General features: G+C 44.1%; 1 protein-coding gene and 1 pseudogene across 1 annotated transcript; one reads left to right on the plus strand and one right to left on the minus strand.

The window, feature by feature from the left end:
* The window catches only part of LOC149443033 (uncharacterized), an 84,596-nt pseudogene extending 66,209 nt beyond the window's left edge, over positions 1–18,387 (minus strand).
* On the plus strand, positions 4,857–10,105 carry LOC149443035 (uncharacterized). The gene has a single exon (XM_089655994.1). The coding sequence runs from the start codon at positions 4,923–4,925 to the stop codon at positions 6,150–6,152; it is 1,230 nt and encodes a 409-aa protein (XP_089512120.1). The 5' UTR covers positions 4,857–4,922; the 3' UTR covers positions 6,153–10,105.
* Positions 18,388–19,471: the final 1,084 nt, after the last annotated feature.

Raw genomic sequence — 19,471 nt, forward strand, 5'->3', positions numbered from 1 at the left:
CTTGGTGATTGACAGCATGCGTTTTCTGTTAAGGAGGGTCGCCTTGGATAAATCCGCATATAAGCGGAGATTGGCGTGTGACGGCGGGATCGGTGGCGGATTTCGGGCAGCTGACATGATTTTGTCTTTCGCGTGGTAAAAATGAATGAGTGCTAAGACATCTCTAGGTGTAGATGCTGGTAAAAAGGAGGGTTTAGGTAGGCGGTGCGCCCGGTCAATTGCAAGTTCCAGGTCAGACACTGATGGCACGAGGATTTTGGCAAATTGCTGTATGTATGGGATTAGGTCATCGTTTGCCACAAATTCAGGTATTCCTCTGAACTTGATATTATTGCGCCTTGACCTATCCTCCAGGTCGGCCAATTTTTGGTTAATTTGTTCTATGTCAGCTGAGTGGTCTGCATTAAATTGTTGTGCGCCGTGGTGATGTCTCCTATGTTGTTCTCAATGTGGCTTATTCTGCGCTCCTGGTTTTGTACTATATTTGACAATTGGCTGAGTGACGTGAGGATATCATTATGCAGCGTTTGGCGCAGGGATGTGAGCATATTTCTCATGCATATTTCTGTGAGCGGTATATCTGACGCAGGAAATGCATCTATATCTGATGTATATGTTGTGGTTTCTGGGGTCTGTATTAATGTGCTGGGATCCTGCTCTAGCCGCGGCTTAGATTTAGCCGGGCTTCGTGATGTAGGGGATAGTGGGGGTGACAACTCACCAGGGTCCCCGGGATAGAGCAGGTGCTGCAGCCTGGGATCCTTTTGCTGGGACCTGTAGTCCTCCTGCTGGTCTCTGCCTTCCTCTCCCTCTTTGCAGCTGCGGGCGCCATCTTGGATTCCCGGCCCGACTGCAGGGAAGAACAGGGTCAGTTTACCTGGCTGATCCGCCGTTTTTTTTCTCCTAGGCATAGCTGCAGAGGATCGGGTAAGATATGGGATCGGTGCGTTGCTGTTTTTGAGTCCCAGGGCCGGTGTGTGCCGTTCTGTGTCTGGCGGGTGGACGGAGCCGGTTCACTGCACGTCCACCTTCAGTGCTGGCCGCGCATGCGCTAAATTTTCATTTTTAATAAAGGACTTGTCAAAGACTGCCCTCCTGTCATTTATTAACTTCACCTTTTTTTGTGAATGGGTAGCAGTACCATATACCGCCTACTCATTCACACAGGCAGGGGGACCGGGATTTGGGGGCCCCCTTGTTAAAGCATGCTTCCAAATTCCAATAAGCCCCCCAGGCTTCAGAGCTCCACAACCACAGGCCACAGTTGTGGGGAAGAGGCCCTTGTCCCCATCAATATCTGGACAAGGTGCTTTGGGGGCTCCTGGCCCAAAGCACCCCCCTATGTTGAAGGCATGGTATGGTGGCACTCATCCACCCAATTGACCTGCCGGGCTACATGCCCTGATAAGGGTCTGGCATGGAGGGTCCCCCTCAAAATCCATACCAGACCCAAAGGGCTTGGTATGGATGGGAGGGGGGACCCCAAGCTGTTTTTTTTTTTTAATTGTTGGGCACTGCTGACAATTCTTTTGACATTCAGCTGTCATCGGGGAACCCCACTGACACCAGGAACATGAATGAATGTCTCACTACTAAAATACACCGTGATTTCATCATATAACTCATGCCGGATATTAGTAACTGAGCGGGATCTTCATACTCAGATGCGGTAAGACATCTCTCAGTCCTTCGTGTTTGACATTCACTGTAGAACATTCTGTAGGTTCAGATGATGACCGCGACCTGAACAGGGGGGTGTTCGGCCATCACTATTTGTGGTCTCAGGATTAGTAGAGTTGTCTTGGCTATTGCTGGTCTTTGTCTTGTTACATTTCGGAAGCTGATTGGACTCACCGGTCTGTTGTTCCTTGATGGGTACTTTGTATAAATCATCCTCTTTGATTCTCTTTCCTGATTGTTGAGCTCCATTTGTATCTTTGGTGTCATTATCTCTTCCCTCAGTTGAGGGTTTTCTTGGTGTAATTGTTACATTTTAGACTGAATTTCTAGGATAGATCTGTGGGGGTATTTTTAGTGTTTTTAGCTCTTCTCTCAGCTTCTCATTTACATTTTCTCACTTGTTTTTGAAGTTTTTCTTTTAATTGAACAAAGTCTCTCCCTAGTTGAGATTAAGCTTGTAATTTTTGGATTCTTAGATGTACTTTCTGAACGAACCTGCAAATCGAATCCAAGCATTCTGGTTATCAACTCATACTCCCACCAGGCATGGATTGAGCAGGTGAACCCCATAATAATACATGAAAACCTAACTTCTCCTAGGAGACTTATGGCTCTCTGGCAGAACGGGCTGGATACTCCGGTACTCACTCCCCATATTTCATTTGTCATAGGTTTTTATAGGTTTAACTTTTTTAGGCCCCTAAAAATGGACCAGCCAATTGTACCCTACTAAATGGTAACTACATTGGAGGCCGATACTTGGTGTATGATCCTGTAGACACAGGCCTACTTGAACAGTGTCAGCTATCTATGTATGTACTGGAGAGAGTTACTTGCCATGTACAGATGAATTGCTCTATGTTGCTTCTTTTTTCTCTTTTTATTTGTTTATTGAAGGTTGCTTGAGGTGATTGTAGCCGTATTAGTGCATTTGCGACATTGAAGGTAAAAGTGAAACCAGAGACAAAGCAAGTTATTGTTCTGTATGATCTGTATCAGTGCCACAACTGCTTATACATTAGAATGTATGACTCCATTGTCTGGGCTGAATGTTGGATATACTGTGTGCACTTAAAAACTTAAATACAGGCAGTCCCCGAGTTAAGTACATTCGGCTTACGTAATACTCATACTTACGTACACTTCCCTCGGGACCGGAAGTCAAGCTGTCAGCATTCTTGTGCAGCAAGCTGATAAGAGACTAGCTGATAAGAGACATCAGAGAGACATAAGAGACAGAGACATCCATTGCTCGTTACTTGTGGGGCTAGCAGTGTCTGCCCACTATCTCCAAAGTGATTTAAGACTGTCTGTCTGCACCTCCGGGGAGAGGAAAGGAGAGGCTGTCAGGCTGCTCACTGAAGTGATCCTCCGTCTGTGCAGGGGGGAGGGGGCAGCGTGTGCTGTGTAAAGGAGAGCAGAGTTCTCTCATACAGTACATTACAGTACAGTGTAGTTTAGCCAAGATAGTTTAAAGTTGTACTCTACACTGTACAAGAGTTTACAGTATAATATTTGAATGTTGAATTTGATGTTTAAACATTTACATGCACATAAAAGTTAAATATGTTAAGGCAAACATGTGTCCAAGCTGCAGTTCTTATGCAAAACACCAGTTTAGAGCCTCTTGAGGTTTTACTGCTTTCTGTAACCTTATTACAAAAACGTAATCTAATATCCTGTCGTTTGGTTAGTAGTTAGTGCTTATAAAAGTGCCTGATTCAACTTATGAACAAATTCGACTTATGAACAAACCTACAGTCCCTATCTTGTACGTAACCCGGGGACTGCCTGTAATACAATTTAGTTTAATTTAAACAAATATTTTATTTTTTTTCCATAAAGTTTATTAATAAACTCAGAGCATACAATAGGTCCAGGTAATACAAGGTATCAGTCGGAAATGCAATAGGAGGTAATACACATACAGCAAACAAAAAGATACATAGCAATACATAGGCAAAGAATCAGACGTAAGTCATCCCAGGGAAAAGAAAATGGGAAGAATGAGGACATGAAAACGCAGGAACATTAAAGGCATATCTGGTCTCAAGCCCCTATTCAGCATATTGGAATCCCAGCACTGGCAGGTCCATGATATATAACCTCAGCTACCGAGCAGCAGAGAGCGGGGGCAGTGAGTCAAAGGTATGCATTGGAAATGTATACAGTAGGTGTGGAGGGGGGGTGCAAGGGCTTGTAGGATATGGTCTTTTACTTTTGATGAAACTGAGGTAACCCACTACAGGTTGTCAGCACGTGGGTAAAATATTTTTTATATATATATATATATTTATATATATATATATATACACACAAATGATAATGTACATATGCTTTCTATATATATATATATATATATATATATATATATATAACACAGGTGTCAAACACCTGTATCCAGATCCTGCCCTCTAAGTTATTTAATGTGGCCCTTGTACCTCTCCTGCAGGTACCCCCTTGTTTCCTCCCCCACCTTGTCTCAGCAGTCGGCAGCAGAGAAGAGAATGGAACTCCTCTGCCAAATCCTGTACTTCTCAGTGCAGCTGCAGCATCCCCTCATCTCCACCTCCCTTGGTCTCAGCATTCAGCAGACTCTGGTAATTGACTCCACTCCTCCTCTGGTCCTCCTCCAGACCCTGCACTTTCTGCTTTCCAGCTCTGCCCCCAAAGGAGGTGCACGGTGATGTTAGGGTGGGTGTGGGGTTCTTGACATCTGATGTAATGGGGGGGGTGAGGTGCTCTGGACATCTAGTCTTACAATTACAACTGGCCCTTTGAGGACAACCATAATGCTGACACAGCCTGCGATGATATATAAGATATATTTAATAATGATCATTAAAAATAAAAACCAACTTTAGCCCCTTTATATAGAATTCTGATTTTTTTTTTTTTTTTTTGTACAGGTGGATTGATGAACCACGTTTTTGGTCATGCTGGTGTTTGTGAATACAACTCAGTCACATGGGAAACCAAACATCTGGGTGTTGTAATTGACTGAAAGTTTGTATTGCAGTTCACTGGAGGAGTCACACAGGACACAAGTCATATCCGTGTTCTAAATGTCATAAGTGCTTTGGGTCCTCTTCAACACTGATCCAACCTCAGAGGACAACATGAGAAAAGTCATTTCAGTGTTCTGGAAGTGACAATTGCTTTACAGTAAAGTCCAACCCATGTATACATAAGAGGAGTCATTTCAAGCTATTTCTTCTTTGGAACGTGACAGAGATTTTACAATGGAGGCAAAACATATCGCACACCAGAAGGGTCACACTGGAGAGAAGCCATATCAGTGTTCTGAATGTGACAAAGCTTTTACATGGAAGTCACATCTTATCACACACCAGAGGATTCACACTGGAGAGAAGCCATATCAATGTTCTGAATGTGACAAAGCTTTTGCACAGAAGTCACATCTTATCATACACCAGAGGATTCACACTGGAGAGAAGTCATATAAATGTTCTGAATGTGACAAAGCTTTTAGACATAAGTCATATCTTATCACACACCAGAGGATTCACAGTGGAGAGAAGCCATATCAGTGTTCTGAATGTGACAAAGCTTTTACACAGAAGTCATATCTTATCATACACCAGAGGATTCACACTGGAGAGAAGTCATATAAATGTTCTGAATGTGACAAAGCTTTTAGACATAAGTCATATCTTATCACACACCAGAGGATTCACAGTGGAGAGAAGCCATATCAGTGTTCTGAATGTGACAAAGCTTTTACACAGAAGTCATATCTTATCAGACACCAGAGGATTCACACTGGAGAGAAGTCATATCAGTGTTCTGAATGTGACAAAGCTTTTAGACATAAGTCATATCTTATCACACACCAGAGGATTCACAGTGGAGAGAAGCCATATCAGTGTTCTGAATGTGACAAAGCTTTTGCACATAAGTCAGATCTTATCAGACACCAGAGGATTCACACTGGAGAGAAGTCATATCAGTGTTCTGAATGTGACAAAGCTTTTACACAGAAGTCAAATCTTACCACACACCAGAGGATCCACACTGAAGAGAAACCACATCAGTGTTCTGAATGTGATAAAACGTTTACACAGAAGTCAGTTCTCATAGCACACCAGGGGGTCCACACTGTAGAGCAGCCATATCAGTGTTCTGAATGTGATAAAGCTTTTATATGGAAATCACATCTTATCATACACCAGAGGATCCACACTGGAGAGCAGCCATATCAGTGTTCTGAATGTGATAAAACTTTTAAACGGAGGGGAAACCTTGTCATACATGAGAGGATTCACACTGGAGAGAAGCCATATCAATGTTCAGAATGTGACAAAGCTTTTACAGGTAGTGCCGGGCTAATCTATCACCAGAGGATTCACAAGCTTGAGCTGCATAGAGGAAACTCCAGAAGAAGGGGCAATATTAAAGAAGTCACAGCTGTCCCATTAGGCTCACAGGCCCAATGTCTTCCCACAAACTAGGGAAGACATGATGCTACTTAATAAAAAAAAAAACTTTGAACAAACAGGACTCTAATGATCGGATTCATTGGGTTTAGTGCTTATGTCCATCAGGAACACACCTAGAAGGGCCTGTGAATATTTTACCTATGGACATTTTTTCAGACAAGCAGCAATGACTGAACTGTATTTCTCATCATTCTCATCTTTATCCTTTTTTATGGAGTATTGACTGAACATGTAATTCATTTTCATCATTCATTAACTGAGCTATGTTCCCAAGTGTTTTCTTCATTGCCAGAATCTGACCAACCAATACATGACCAACATTGCCTCAGTACCAGAGTCTAGGATGGGGTCCAATGGCTTCTTGCCAAGCCTCTGAAACCTCATTAGGAGAGTCCATTCCAGGTTCTTTTGAGAATTGATACACCATAAGCTAGGCTTGAGGGTTCCAGCTAAGCCCACCTTGTCCACATCTCCCATTACATGTTCCACCTCCTCTCCCATGATCAATGCCTCCTTTCCATGTTCCATCTCCTCTCATGGATGACAGCTTTGCAGGCAGGTCTATAGCTGATATACCAGCCAGATAGAGGTCTCTGTTTGGTTAGAGAGTAACTTCTTAAGCTGGTGTAGGCCTTCCAACACGGAGTTAATGCTGTTTTAGGGGACATATTCAACAGTACCACCTAATCCCAGCTGGCCACTTATGTTTCATCTGGTTTTCTCAAAAGGGATTCTATCAGGTGAAGATTGGATGTCCTTTATCTTTTTTTTTTCTGTCCAGCTATTGCTCATCTCCATAAACTATTCACACGGTACAACTGCAAGAGATCTGAACTTACAAAGTGCTAAGTGTGCGGTCATATTCCTACCACTTCTTCTGGGAGACTGAAATTCCTCTTATTGGGGTTCACCTTAATGACTCTGAATGAACGGGTCCCTTTTTGGGGCAAAGTGTGCAAAGAGCGCTAATTATTCCTGGGAATGCTAAGACATCGACATGTAACAATGGGCAAAATCAATATTTATATAAATGGTGGAATCTGTCATTAGCATAAACATTTTATGTTTTTCCAAGTCTCCCCTTGTAACATTTTTATTACCTGTTGACCCTCCCAGTAGATCTGTTTTTTTCTGCTTCGTGTAGAAGGCCAAGCTATTTGGCAAAAATGAAAGTTAGGGGGGTTGGGAAACACCATATAACACTGCTGGGGGTGCTTACAACTGTCAACTTCCATTCATATGGTGGGTTGAACCTTATAGAGAACCTGTTGCTGTAACTGCTGTAGAAGCGTTAGCTGGAGTTGGACTTTACTTGTTGTGTGTCTTACTTATAATCTATCTAAGACTTTCCTGTACAGGGTGACAACGCTGCTGTGTAATGTTCCTGCAGAATGATCAGGGTTGTCACCCTGTTACAGAAGGTGGGGAAATAACAGATCTACAGACAGGACCAACAGCTGATACAACTATGTTGCAGAGGGAACTCTGGGAATGCTAATGACAGATTGCATTACACATTCAGTTAGCAGACTTCCTGCTGTTGGTCTTCTGTTTGAATTGTGTTCTGATATTTACTGTCCTGCTGTAAAAGGTGTAAATGATTGCCCACATGTTTCCTGTAGTAGCAGGGACTACAAACTCATATCAGGAATATTAGTATGGGTACTTACCCAAGGGGGTCACTTTTTTGGATTTGGAACAAACATTTCACATGGTTTCTTTCCATTAATGGCACCGACAAGGGGAGTCTCACTTACTTCACTAACAATAGGAGAGCCAATCACAGACCAGTAACATTTCATGGTTTCTCAATGTAATTGCAGAATGTTCAATCCCCATTGGTCCAATGGATTCCTAGTCCTTCCAGATAACATTTGCTTCTTGTGTAAAAGGAGCATCCTAAAATTTCTTCCCTTCAATTCCACCCATAGCTGTACTTTAGGTTATGTTGCCCCTCCCCCCCATATCTGTAAGGGAAAGCCTCAATTTCTCCCAATACTCCCCTGGCCTTCCAGTGAGAAGAAACATTTTCTCTGGATTGGAGATGCTTTATGCAGTGAGCCCTTCATAGACGAGATGGGGAATCTAAGATATGTAAGATGAACCGGTGTACTGGAGTCATGGATCAGATAACCAATGACACCATTGATGTTATAGCAGAGCTGACAGCAGAAGTGGCTCCACCACCTAAGGTGGTGTCACAGGACTGCATGGCAGCTGACTATCTCTTGGCAGACCAAGGTGGAGTCTACAAATGGTATCAGATGGAGAGTGTTGTACATTTATATTAGATCATGAGGATCTCAGAAGGGGATATCTGCACAAGGTAAAGGAGTTCCAACAGGAACCTGGGTGGGGGGAGGTGGGATCCAATGTTTTGGGTGGGTTTAGTTGGAACCTGGTTGAGTAATATGGTGGGTTTGCTTCTTAAGCCATTAGTTGCTACCATAGTTTTGATTTGGAAATGTTATATATTGCTGTATTTTCTTTCACTGCCAGAGTTTATTTTGCTTTTTTTTTTAGTTAAATTCACATTTTAGGCCATATGATTAGATAAACCCCAAACATTTCTTTTATTATCTGAAAGCAGAGACTCTGGAGAATATAATGGTGGTAGTTGCCATTTTTCATGTCAGAAAATTAGTACAGCTGTTTATCAAATACATATTTTCTGTAAAAAAAGATAATGTTAGTGCACAAAGAACACAATATATGACCCAATTTGTTTGGTGAAATATAAAATATGGGGTTGGCATCAAGTATATAGATACCAAACATGTCAAACTTTACACATTGTGCGTACTTGTGAAATGGTGACAAACTTCAGAACCAAAAATTGTTCAAAGGTGACACTTTAAGAGCCTTTATAGGTTATCAGTTCAGATAGTTATCCGTGAACGATGGCCTCAGAATGATTGTTCTCACTCTCACTTGTGCAATGATATGTAAAATGTGTCGTATAATTTGTTTTGTGTTTTTTTTAAATTTTTATAGTGTTACTTTAATTTTTTTTCAACTCTTTTTTACTTAAAATGGCTTCTATCAGATAGGGGGTTGGTACATATTTCTGGTCACAGGTCCTCTTTAAAGAGACATCAGAACATTATTAGACCCCTAATGTCCCCTCTGTACCCCAAGAAAGATGGTCAAGCACAGATCATGCCTAATCAGCTCCTTCCCAAACCATAGTGACTGGAGAATGACAGCACTGAACCCAGAAATGACAATCTCCCACCTCCCACATCCATTCACTGAAGGGGAGATCAGAGATCAGATGTTTGCTGATCGCCTTCTACTCTCACCACTGACACCCACCATGCCTGTCTTGGGCTTGCAGGAGGGACAGCTGGGCCTGGTTTACATGGCGGGGGGAGGACCTTCAGTGCGGCTGAATCACTTCCACCAGAAAGCTGACAGTTGGCCTAACAAATGTAGACAACCCCCGGGTGCTGTAGCTATAAGGCCGTGCTGCTGCTGATGGAAACCTTACATTGGCCGGAGTGAAAGGGTTCCACTAATGTACATCTGCCAAATCTGTATCTGAGGAGACCATAGAAGCAGCATTAGAAAGAAATGTGAGCATGGCTTCAGTCAGGCGATGGTCCTGGTGGTCATGGTCTTGTTCTCCTTCAGGTCCTCTCACCTTGTAGATGGTGACATGGACTTGTGTGGGAATGAGCAGGAGGGGCTCGGGGTTCTCTTGTACCCAATCAGCTTGTTATGGATAAAACATGAAAGTGTCTTCTGGGAATTTACAGGGATTTGGATGTTTAGAGGGTCACATAAGTGGGGGGGGGCTGGTATTAATGAGGGGCGCATACAGTATGTTAATCGGTTTCTTAGCATAGATGATATAAATGGTATAAATAGATCCTTGAAATGTAAACAATCTATCTCTTTCCTTCTGTTGTTAAAGTGTCACATATATATGATTAATAAAGTTGAATTATAATTTCATCACACAATACCGTGGTCTGGGTTCTTCTACAACACATCCCCCCAAACATGTCCTCTTCCAGTTATAGGGGTCTGGTGGAATGGGACACCAGCTGATGGTATCTCTTAGGCCCCTTGTACATGGGGGGTCCAGCCCCTGTGGGTGCAATGCTGGCATTATAATACACCTGGTAGGCACAGGTACAGCGTCCAGCCCCGCTGCCTGCAGCCTGTCAAAGTCTACACTACAGCTGGACGGGGCTCAATGCTGCACCACGTTTACCTCGTGTTTAGGGGGCTCCGTGTTCAGGGAGAAATGACCGCCATCCTGATCAGACAAAGCATAAAGAAGATGTAGGCAGGTGCAGTCTGCTTCTTCTACTGTAGGGGGCACCCAACCAGGGGGACATCCCAGCCTGGAGAGGAAGTCGGGGGACACTTGGTTTCTCTGTGGTTTCCCGGTTCCTGGAGACTGTGTGGAATGAAGGGGTCCATGGAGTCCTGGAGACATTTTTAATTCTTTTGTTTACATGTTTTAAAAATAATTTATACCTTAAAATTACTTAAAATCCCCCAAATATTATATATATTTCTTCACAACAGCAGACACACTAGAGGATAAAATTAGTAGTTCTGATGTTTTATGATTTTTATTATTTTACACAATATTAGTGCAATGATTTATGAAAGGTACAATTTCAGTTAAAAATACAGTAAAGTTAATTTCTGGGACATAAATGTAATTTATTATCTGAGGTTTCAGTAAAATATAAAAGATACATTTCCCCGCACTGAATATAATGGGATCCCACATAAGTTGCTGTTCATATTCAGAATTCCTTTCTTACAATGGGATCTTGTGTCCGGATAAAATCTTTTATAGATCCCTTGTGACATTGTGTTCTCATTGTAAAATCCTAGATTTGTAAATCTGTCGCTGATATTTATAATGGTTTTGTCCAGAAAAAGAATGGAGTGATGTGGAGAGATGGAAACATATGTATAGATGAAAGATTGGTCTGTTGACTCCCCAGAGCTCCTTTCCATGAGAGATGTTTGTTTCCCCCCCCCCCCAGAGCTGAACAATGGTACGTTCCTGAATGGCCAGGCTGCTGGTTTGTTGAATCCAGAGTCTACATACAAGATGCCTCCACAGTGTACATTGATGGGGCTGGGAAGGCTGGTACATGTTGTTCATTTGCTCCGGGTGCAGGAGATAGGACAGAATCCCATTGTTGCCGGGTGTCCTCGCTTTCCTCAATTCTGTACTCACTTCATTTACAAAAGCAAACTATGTGAGTGGAGAAGGTGATTGTATCCGGCTGGAGCTCAGACCTGACAGGGACTCGGGATTTTGGGCCTCTTACGTCTAAGACAAATATAGTCTGAGTTGGAGAGAAGATAAAATATCATTTCTTCTCAGAGACCTTCTGAGGGGTTTTCCACAATTTGTAATTGCTGACAATTCTTTTGTGGACATTCAGCTGTCAGTGGGGAAACCTGCCGACAGATGAGGAGTCATCGGTTAGGGGTGTGACCGCCTGATTTCCAGCCAATCATTAACAACCAGATATATTTCACACAGAATTCAGATCAGTCCATCAATTGTCAACAGATGAGAATTCAGAGAAAGCTCCACCCTCATTCCTTCTCCACCAATCATGGATCTCCAGTTACCCAGTCACCATGGGCATGATTTCCTTGACATCCATCATTGGTGTCTGTGAGATAAAATAAGCCCCATTGTTGGTGTCAGTGAGATAAAATAAGCCCCATTGTTGGTGTCAGTGAGATAAAATAAGCCCCATTGTTGGTGTCAGAGAGATAATATAAGCTCTATCATTGGTGTCAGTGAGAATAAAGTGTACCCCCAGCCCAGCATTGGTGGTCAGTGGTGGTACTTACCTGATCCCACCCTCCCACTACCTCTCTGCTGATGTCACAATTATACTTTCACTGTAGGAAAGGAGATGGTGGCTCCCAGCAGTCGGGTATAATTGCAGTGCCTGGTGATGGAACCCAGGGAGAGTTCCGGAGTCATCACCTCACTGCCACTCTGAAGAGTCCTGGAACCTGCCAGACATGGACATGAACATGAACATTGGAGAACACTTGGAAACAACAAGAAGGTTCAAACTACGAGACATTTCTTGGAGCTGCAGTTCCTCTGAGCTCCACCAGGTGGTGAGTGCCCTTCTACCCAGAGAGAAAGTAATGTTAGATACAGACCGGAAGTGATGTCAGGTACATACAAGACGTGATGTCAGGTACAGATGGGAAGTCATATCAGGTACATACAGGAAGTGATGTCAGGTATAGACTGGAAGTCATGTCAGGTACAGACAAGAAGTGATGTCAGGTACAGACAGGAAGTGATGTCAGGTACATACAAGACGTAATGTAAGGTACAGAGGGGAAGTGATGTCAGGTACATACAGGAAGTGATGTCAGGTATAGACTGGAAGTCATGTCAGGTACAGACAAGAAGTGATGTCAGGTACAGACAGGAAGTGATGTCAGGTACAGACAGGAAGCTCTGGGTGAGGTAAGTCGGGAGGAAGTAAAGAGGAGACATTGCTGTGTCTCCCAGCAGACAGAAGATGTCAGTAATGAGGCTCCACCTGATGCTGGCTGCTGGGAAGGTATATAATCCCCCCGTAGTTTTCATCAGTGCCTCAGTGTTCTGCCTGTGAGCCGCTTCCCTGCTGGATCCTGTGTCCTGTATCTTGTATACTTTCCCCTGATTCTGGTTTCCTGCATCCTGTTCCCCATCTCTGCTCCCGATTCCCAGTCCCGGGTCTGCCCGGTGTATGTCAGCTTCCCTCCATTTGTACACAGTGTATTATAGTCAGGTTGTTGGGTTGGTTATTTGCTGTCACTTTTGCTTTGTTTATGGTCTGTGGGTGTCGGAGGGTGTCGTGTCCATTAGTAAATGAGACTTAAAGTGATTTTAAAGGCAACTTTTTTTTCTTTTAAAACAAACATGTCATACTTACTGCTGTGTGTGATGGTTTACACAGAGCAGCCTGGATCCTCCTCTTCTCGGGTCCCCCACAGGTGATCCTGGCCCCTCCCTCCTGCTGAGTGCCCCCACAGCAAGCAGCTTGTTATGGGGGCATCCAAGCAGGCTCGGAAGCGTGCCACTGCTCTGTGTGCCCACAGAGTCCCCTCTCCCTCATTGGCTCACTGGCCATGATTGACAGCAGCAGGAGCCAATGGCCCCTGCTCCTGTCTCAGCCAATGAGGAGGGAGAGTCCCCAGACTGCCGAGGATCTTGAGCACATTGCTGGATCAGGATGGGGCTCAGGTGAGTATTGGGGGGGCTGCTGCACAGAGAAGGGTATTTACCTTCATATATAGAATGCATGGAGGTAACAAACCTCCTGACTTTACACCCCCTGTAATCACACTCCTCCTACTCCGTCTTATTCTACATTTCTTAGGCATAGCCCACCGATCTGGTCATCCCTGCTGTCGCTGGATACCTGCATTCCTTACAAGGATTTATATTCCTCACCAGTGTACTCTGTATACCGGGCTGTATACCACAAAATCCTGACCATTGTACTATGCATGCTGGGCTGTATATGACATACTCCTGACCACTGCGCTCTGTACACAGGCCTAAGATATAATCCTGACCACTGCACTCTGTACACAGGCCTAAGATATACTCCTGACCACTGCGCTCTGTACACAGGCCTAAGATATACTCCTGACCACTGCACTCTGTACACAGGCCTAAGATTTAATCCTGACCACTGCACTCTGTACACAGGCCTAAGATATAATCCTGACCACTGCACTCTGTACACAGGCCTAAGATATACTCCTGACCACTGCGCTCTGTACACAGGCCTAAGATATACTCCTGACCACTGCACTCTGTACACAGGCCTAAGATATAATCCTGACCACTGCACTCTATACATAGGGCTGCATATGATATGTTCCTGACCTCTGTACACAGGCCTAAGATATAATCCTGACCACTGCGCTCTATACACAGGCCTAAGATATACTCCTGACTACTGCACTCTGTACACATGCCTAAAATATAACCCTGACCACTGCACTCTGTACACAGGCCTAAGATATACTCCTGACTACTGCACTCTGTACACAGGCCTAAGATGTAATTCTTACCACTGCACTCTGTACACATGCCTAAGATATAAACCTGACCACTGCACTCTGTACACAGGCCTAAAATATAACCCAGACCACTGCACTCTGTACACAGGCCTAAAATATAACCCTGACCACTGCACTCTATACACAGGGTTGTATATGATATACTCCTGACCACTGCACTCTATACACAGGACTGTATATGACATACTCCTGACCACTGCGCTCTGTACACAGGCCTAAGATATAACCCTGACCACTGCACTCTGTACACAAAGCTGTATATGATATACTCCTGACCCCTGCACTCTGTACACAGGGCTGCATATGATATACTCCTGACCACTGCACTCTGAACACAGGGCTGTATATGACATACTCCTGACCACTGCACTCTGTACACAGTGCTGTATATTGTATACTCCTAACCACTGCACTCTGTACACAGGGCTGTATATAATATGCTCATGACCACTGCACTCTGTACACAGGCCTAAGATATTATCCTGACCACTGCACTCTATACACGGGACTGTATATGACATATTCCTGACCACTGCACTCTGTACACAGGACTAAGATATAAACATGACCACTGCACTCTATACATAGGGCTGCATATGATATGTTCCTGACCTCTGTACACAGGCCTAAGATATAATCCTGACCACTGCACTCTGTACACAGGGCTGTATATGAAAGGTTCCTGACCACTGCACTGTATACACAGGTCTAAGATATAATCCTGACCACTGCACTCTATACACAGAGCTGTATATGATATGCTCCTGACCACTGCACTCTGTACACAGGACTGTATGTGACATGTTCCTAACCACTGCACTCTTTTGCTGCGCCATGTATGACATGTTCCTGACCAATGGCCACATCTAAATGCTGGGCTGTATAAGACATGATCTTACCCACTGTGCGCTGTACATGACATACCACTTCTGACTACTTCACTCTGTATGAGGATTGTATATCATATACTCCTGACCACTACACTCTGGGATGGAAACCACATACTCCTGACCACTATATTCTGTACTCTGGGATGGAAATCACATACTCCTGACCACTACACTCTGTACTCTGGGATGTAAATCACATACTCCTGACCACTACATTCGGTACTCTGGGGTGTAAATCACATACTCCTGACCACTACACTCTGTACTCTGGGATGGAAATCACATACTCCTGACCACTACATTCGGTACTCTGGGGTGTAAATCACATACTCCTGACCACTACACTCTGTACTCTGGGATGGAAATCACATACTCCTGCCACTACACTCTGTACTCTGGGATGGAAATCACATACTCCTGACCATTACACTCTGTACTCTGGGATGGAAATCACATACTCCTGACCACTGCACTCTATACTCTGGGATGGAAATCACATACTCCTGACCACTACACTCTGTACTCTGGGATGTAAATCACATACTCCTGACCACTGCACTCTGGGATGTAAATCACATACTCCTGACCACTGTACTCTGGGATGTAAATCACATACTCCTGACCACTACACTCTGTACTCTGGGATGTAAATCACATACTCCTGACCACTACACTCTGTACTCTGGGATGTAAATCACATACTCCTGACCACTACACTCTGTACTCTGGGATGTAAATCACATACTCCTGACCACTGCACTCTGTACTCTGGGATGTAAATCACATACTCCTGACCACTACATTCTGTATTCTGGGATGTAAATCACATACTCCTGACCACTACACTCTGTACTCTGGGATGTAAATCACATACTCCTGACCACTACACTCTGTACTCTGGGATGTAAATCACATACTCCTGACCACTGCACTCTGGGATGTAAATCACATACTCCTGACCACTACATTCTGTATTCTGGGATGTAAATCACATACTCCTGACCACTACACTCTGTACTCTGGGATGTAAATCACATACTCCTGACCACTACACTCTGTACTCTGGGATGTAAATCACATACTCCTGACCACTACACTCTGTATTCTGGGATGTAAATCACATACTCCTGACCACTACATTCTGTACTCTGGGATGGAAATCACATACTCCTGACCACTGCACTCTGTACTCTGGGATGTAAATCACATACTCCTGACCACTACATTCTGTATTCTGGGATGTAAATCACATACTCCTGACCACTACACTCTGTATTCTGGGATGTAAATCACATACTCCTGACCACTACATTCTGTACTCTGGGATGGAAATCACATACTCCTGACCACTACACTCTGTACTCTGGGATGTAACTCCTGACCACTGCACGTTGTTTGCAGGGCTGTATGAAGTAGTCTCCTGACCCCTGCACTCTGGGCCATTATTCATGGTGAACCAGAAACTGGATGACCTGTAAAGTCTTGTAAAGTGTCTCCTGTGAGAAATGTTTGGGCCCCAAAGATCTCCATCGTGGCCCCGACACACACAATTCTTTTCACTCAATAAATTCTTTATTATAGTTTTACTTCTAACAAGATTGTAATCATAGAATCAGGAAATAACAAAGGAAGGAATCCGATTGGTCAGGGAGATCCCTTGTCTGGAATGTGGGGGCGGAGTCATTATTATTGGTGTACAATACAATACACAACGTGTTCCATTATTATAACAAAGTATTGTAGAAAAGATCCCAACATGTGACATGGCTGAATGAATGCTGGTCATACTAGTTCATCTATTCTCTAAGTGGGGTGGTATCTATTTGGCCAATCCCTTTTACAAACCACACATAATATCGCCCTTCAAAGTGTAAACAGAAATGATTTGCACAAAATCAAAGAGTAGAAATATTTTCCGGTGGATCCCCTCTACCCAGACCCCATATGTAGACATAGAACAACAAGCTGTGTTCCCTCTCGTGCCGCACTCCTCCAACCACCCAAACCCACACAGAAGCCAAGGGAAATAATGAGAGGAAAGTTCCCCCCTAGTTTGGGGCGGAGTTCTCCTTCCCTTCTGTTGGGGGATGGGAGAAGGATGGACTGAAGACAGAGAGACGCTTCGGGGTCACCACTGTTCTGTAGAGCCTTGAAATGAAGGACATCAACTTCAGAAGTTCTTGTTGTCTGTGTAAAGTTCCCCGATAACGAGATCTGGGCTCTCCCGGCTTCTAGCTCTGTAACCCGCTATATCATTATCAGGAAACGCAACTCCGACACCCAAGAAGGGCTGAAGTTGTGTCCTTCATTTCCAGGATCTACTGACCACTCTGCACCCAGACATTTACTGCACTTCATCCATGTCTTTGGGGGCCTCTCATCTCCTTATCAACTGTTCCTTCCATGATGAAGATCAGCCATGGAGTATATCTGAGGTGTATATCAGGGTGTGCTTCTTCCCCACATGAGAGCTGGGATGTCCAGCAACATTCATCTAGAAGACATTTCCCGCACTCAAGGCACTAATACACCTCCAGGGTTGTGTGGGACCCCTGATGTACAGGAAGACAGGACTTCAGTGAGGAACATTTCCCTCACTCAGGACAGGAAAGTGGATTCTGCCCCATGTGAGATCTCTTATGTCTGTAAAGATTGGACTTCTCTGAAAAACATTTCCCGCACTCAGGACAGGAATACGGCTTTTCCCCTGTGTGAGATCTCTGATGTTTGTAAAGATTGGACTTCACTGAAAAACATTTCCCGCACTCAGGACAGGAATACGGCTTTTCCTCCTTGTGAGATCTTTTATGCACATTAAGATGGGATTTAGAACTGAAACATTTCCTGCACTCAGGACAGGAATACGGCTTCTCCCCTGTGTGAGATCTCTGATGTTTGTAAAGACTGGACTTAACTGAAAAACATTTCCCGCACTCAGGACAGGAATACGGCTTCTCCCCTGTGTGAGATCTCTGATGTTTGTAAAGACTGGACTTAACTGAAAAACATTTCCCGCACTCAGGACAGGAATACGGCTTTTCCCCTGTGTGACATCTCTGATGTGTGTAAAGATTGGACTTCTCTGAAAAACATTTCCCGCACTCTAGACAGGAATACGACTTCTCCCCTGTTTGAGATCTCTGATGTTTGTAAAGACTGGACTTCACTGAAAAACATTTCCCACACTCAGGACAGGAATACGGCTTTTCCTCCTTGTGAAATCTTTTATGCACATTAAGAAGGGATTTAGAACTGAAACATTTCCGTCACTCAGGACAGGAATACGGCTTCTCCCCCGTGTGAGATCTTTTATGCCTATTAAGATGGTATGTAGAACGGAAACCCTTCCCACACTCAATACAGGAGAAGCTCTTCCCTGTAGGAAGGCTGGCCCGGTCCCGCACAGTCTGAGGTTGCTCAGGATACAAGGAATCTGATGGTCCATCTACACTGGGTGGTGCCGGATGGACATTGGAGGGAGCCGGGTTTTCTCCTGGACTATACTGTGTGATGTCCTCATCTTCTACTTTCCAGTCTGGAGACAAAGTGAGACAATCCTCGGAGGTTTTCCTCATCTCCCGGCCATGGACTAAAATACAAAGACAAAGAGGATTACTAGACAGGAGCTGATTGGTTCCCCCAAACCAGGACTCCACCCACATCAGGCAGCTTGGTCTCTGAGGAGCTTACAATTCCACCCTCAAGGGAACTAGGAAATGGCTCCTCTGATCTCCTACCAGGTCATTTCTTTATTCATGGACCTTAGTCAGAGAGTGAGGAAACAACCAGAACTGTCTTTTATAGGAGGGACAGTGATGAGGGGATTATAGGACGAGGGTCCCCACCCCCTCTATCACTCATCGCCATCTTCCCAACACAAGAAGTACTGCACTTCCTTATTTAGTCCATGATTTAGTCATGAAGAAAAGCGGGGCTGAGCCCCACCAGAGGTCAGAGAGTGAGGATGGGGGGAGAATAACCAAGATGAAGACTGGACTGATCCTGAAGACCACCATCATTGGGGTATTGACTCCTCCCTCATTATCACTTTCTGTTTAAGGGTCCAAAGTTGGAGGATGTTATCACATTATTATCACCATGTAAAAGTCTGTGCTCCAATCACATCATCCGATATAAAATGTCCAGCTGGGAGGAAATTGGGGGAACAAAAGAGAATCCATATTATGTGTATATATAGCAGTGGGGGGAGGGGGAGAGCAGAAGTCAGGAGTATGTAATGTACAACATAGAGTATATAGTGCAGGGGTCAGGAGTATGTAATGTACAACATAGAGTATATAGTGCAGGGGTCAGGAGTATGTAATGTACAAAATGGAGTATATAGTGCAG

This window comes from Staurois parvus, unplaced genomic scaffold (genome assembly GCF_062004578.1).
Source record: "Staurois parvus isolate SC_StPar_1 unplaced genomic scaffold, SC_StPar_1.0 ptg000879l, whole genome shotgun sequence".
NCBI lineage: Eukaryota > Metazoa > Chordata > Amphibia > Anura > Ranidae > Staurois > Staurois parvus.

Bases quoted from the DNA above. Each gene is read 5' to 3' on its own strand.
- LOC149443035 (XM_089655994.1), top strand. From the start codon at position 4,923: ATGGAGGCAAAACATATCGCACACCAGAAGGGTCACACTGGAGAGAAG.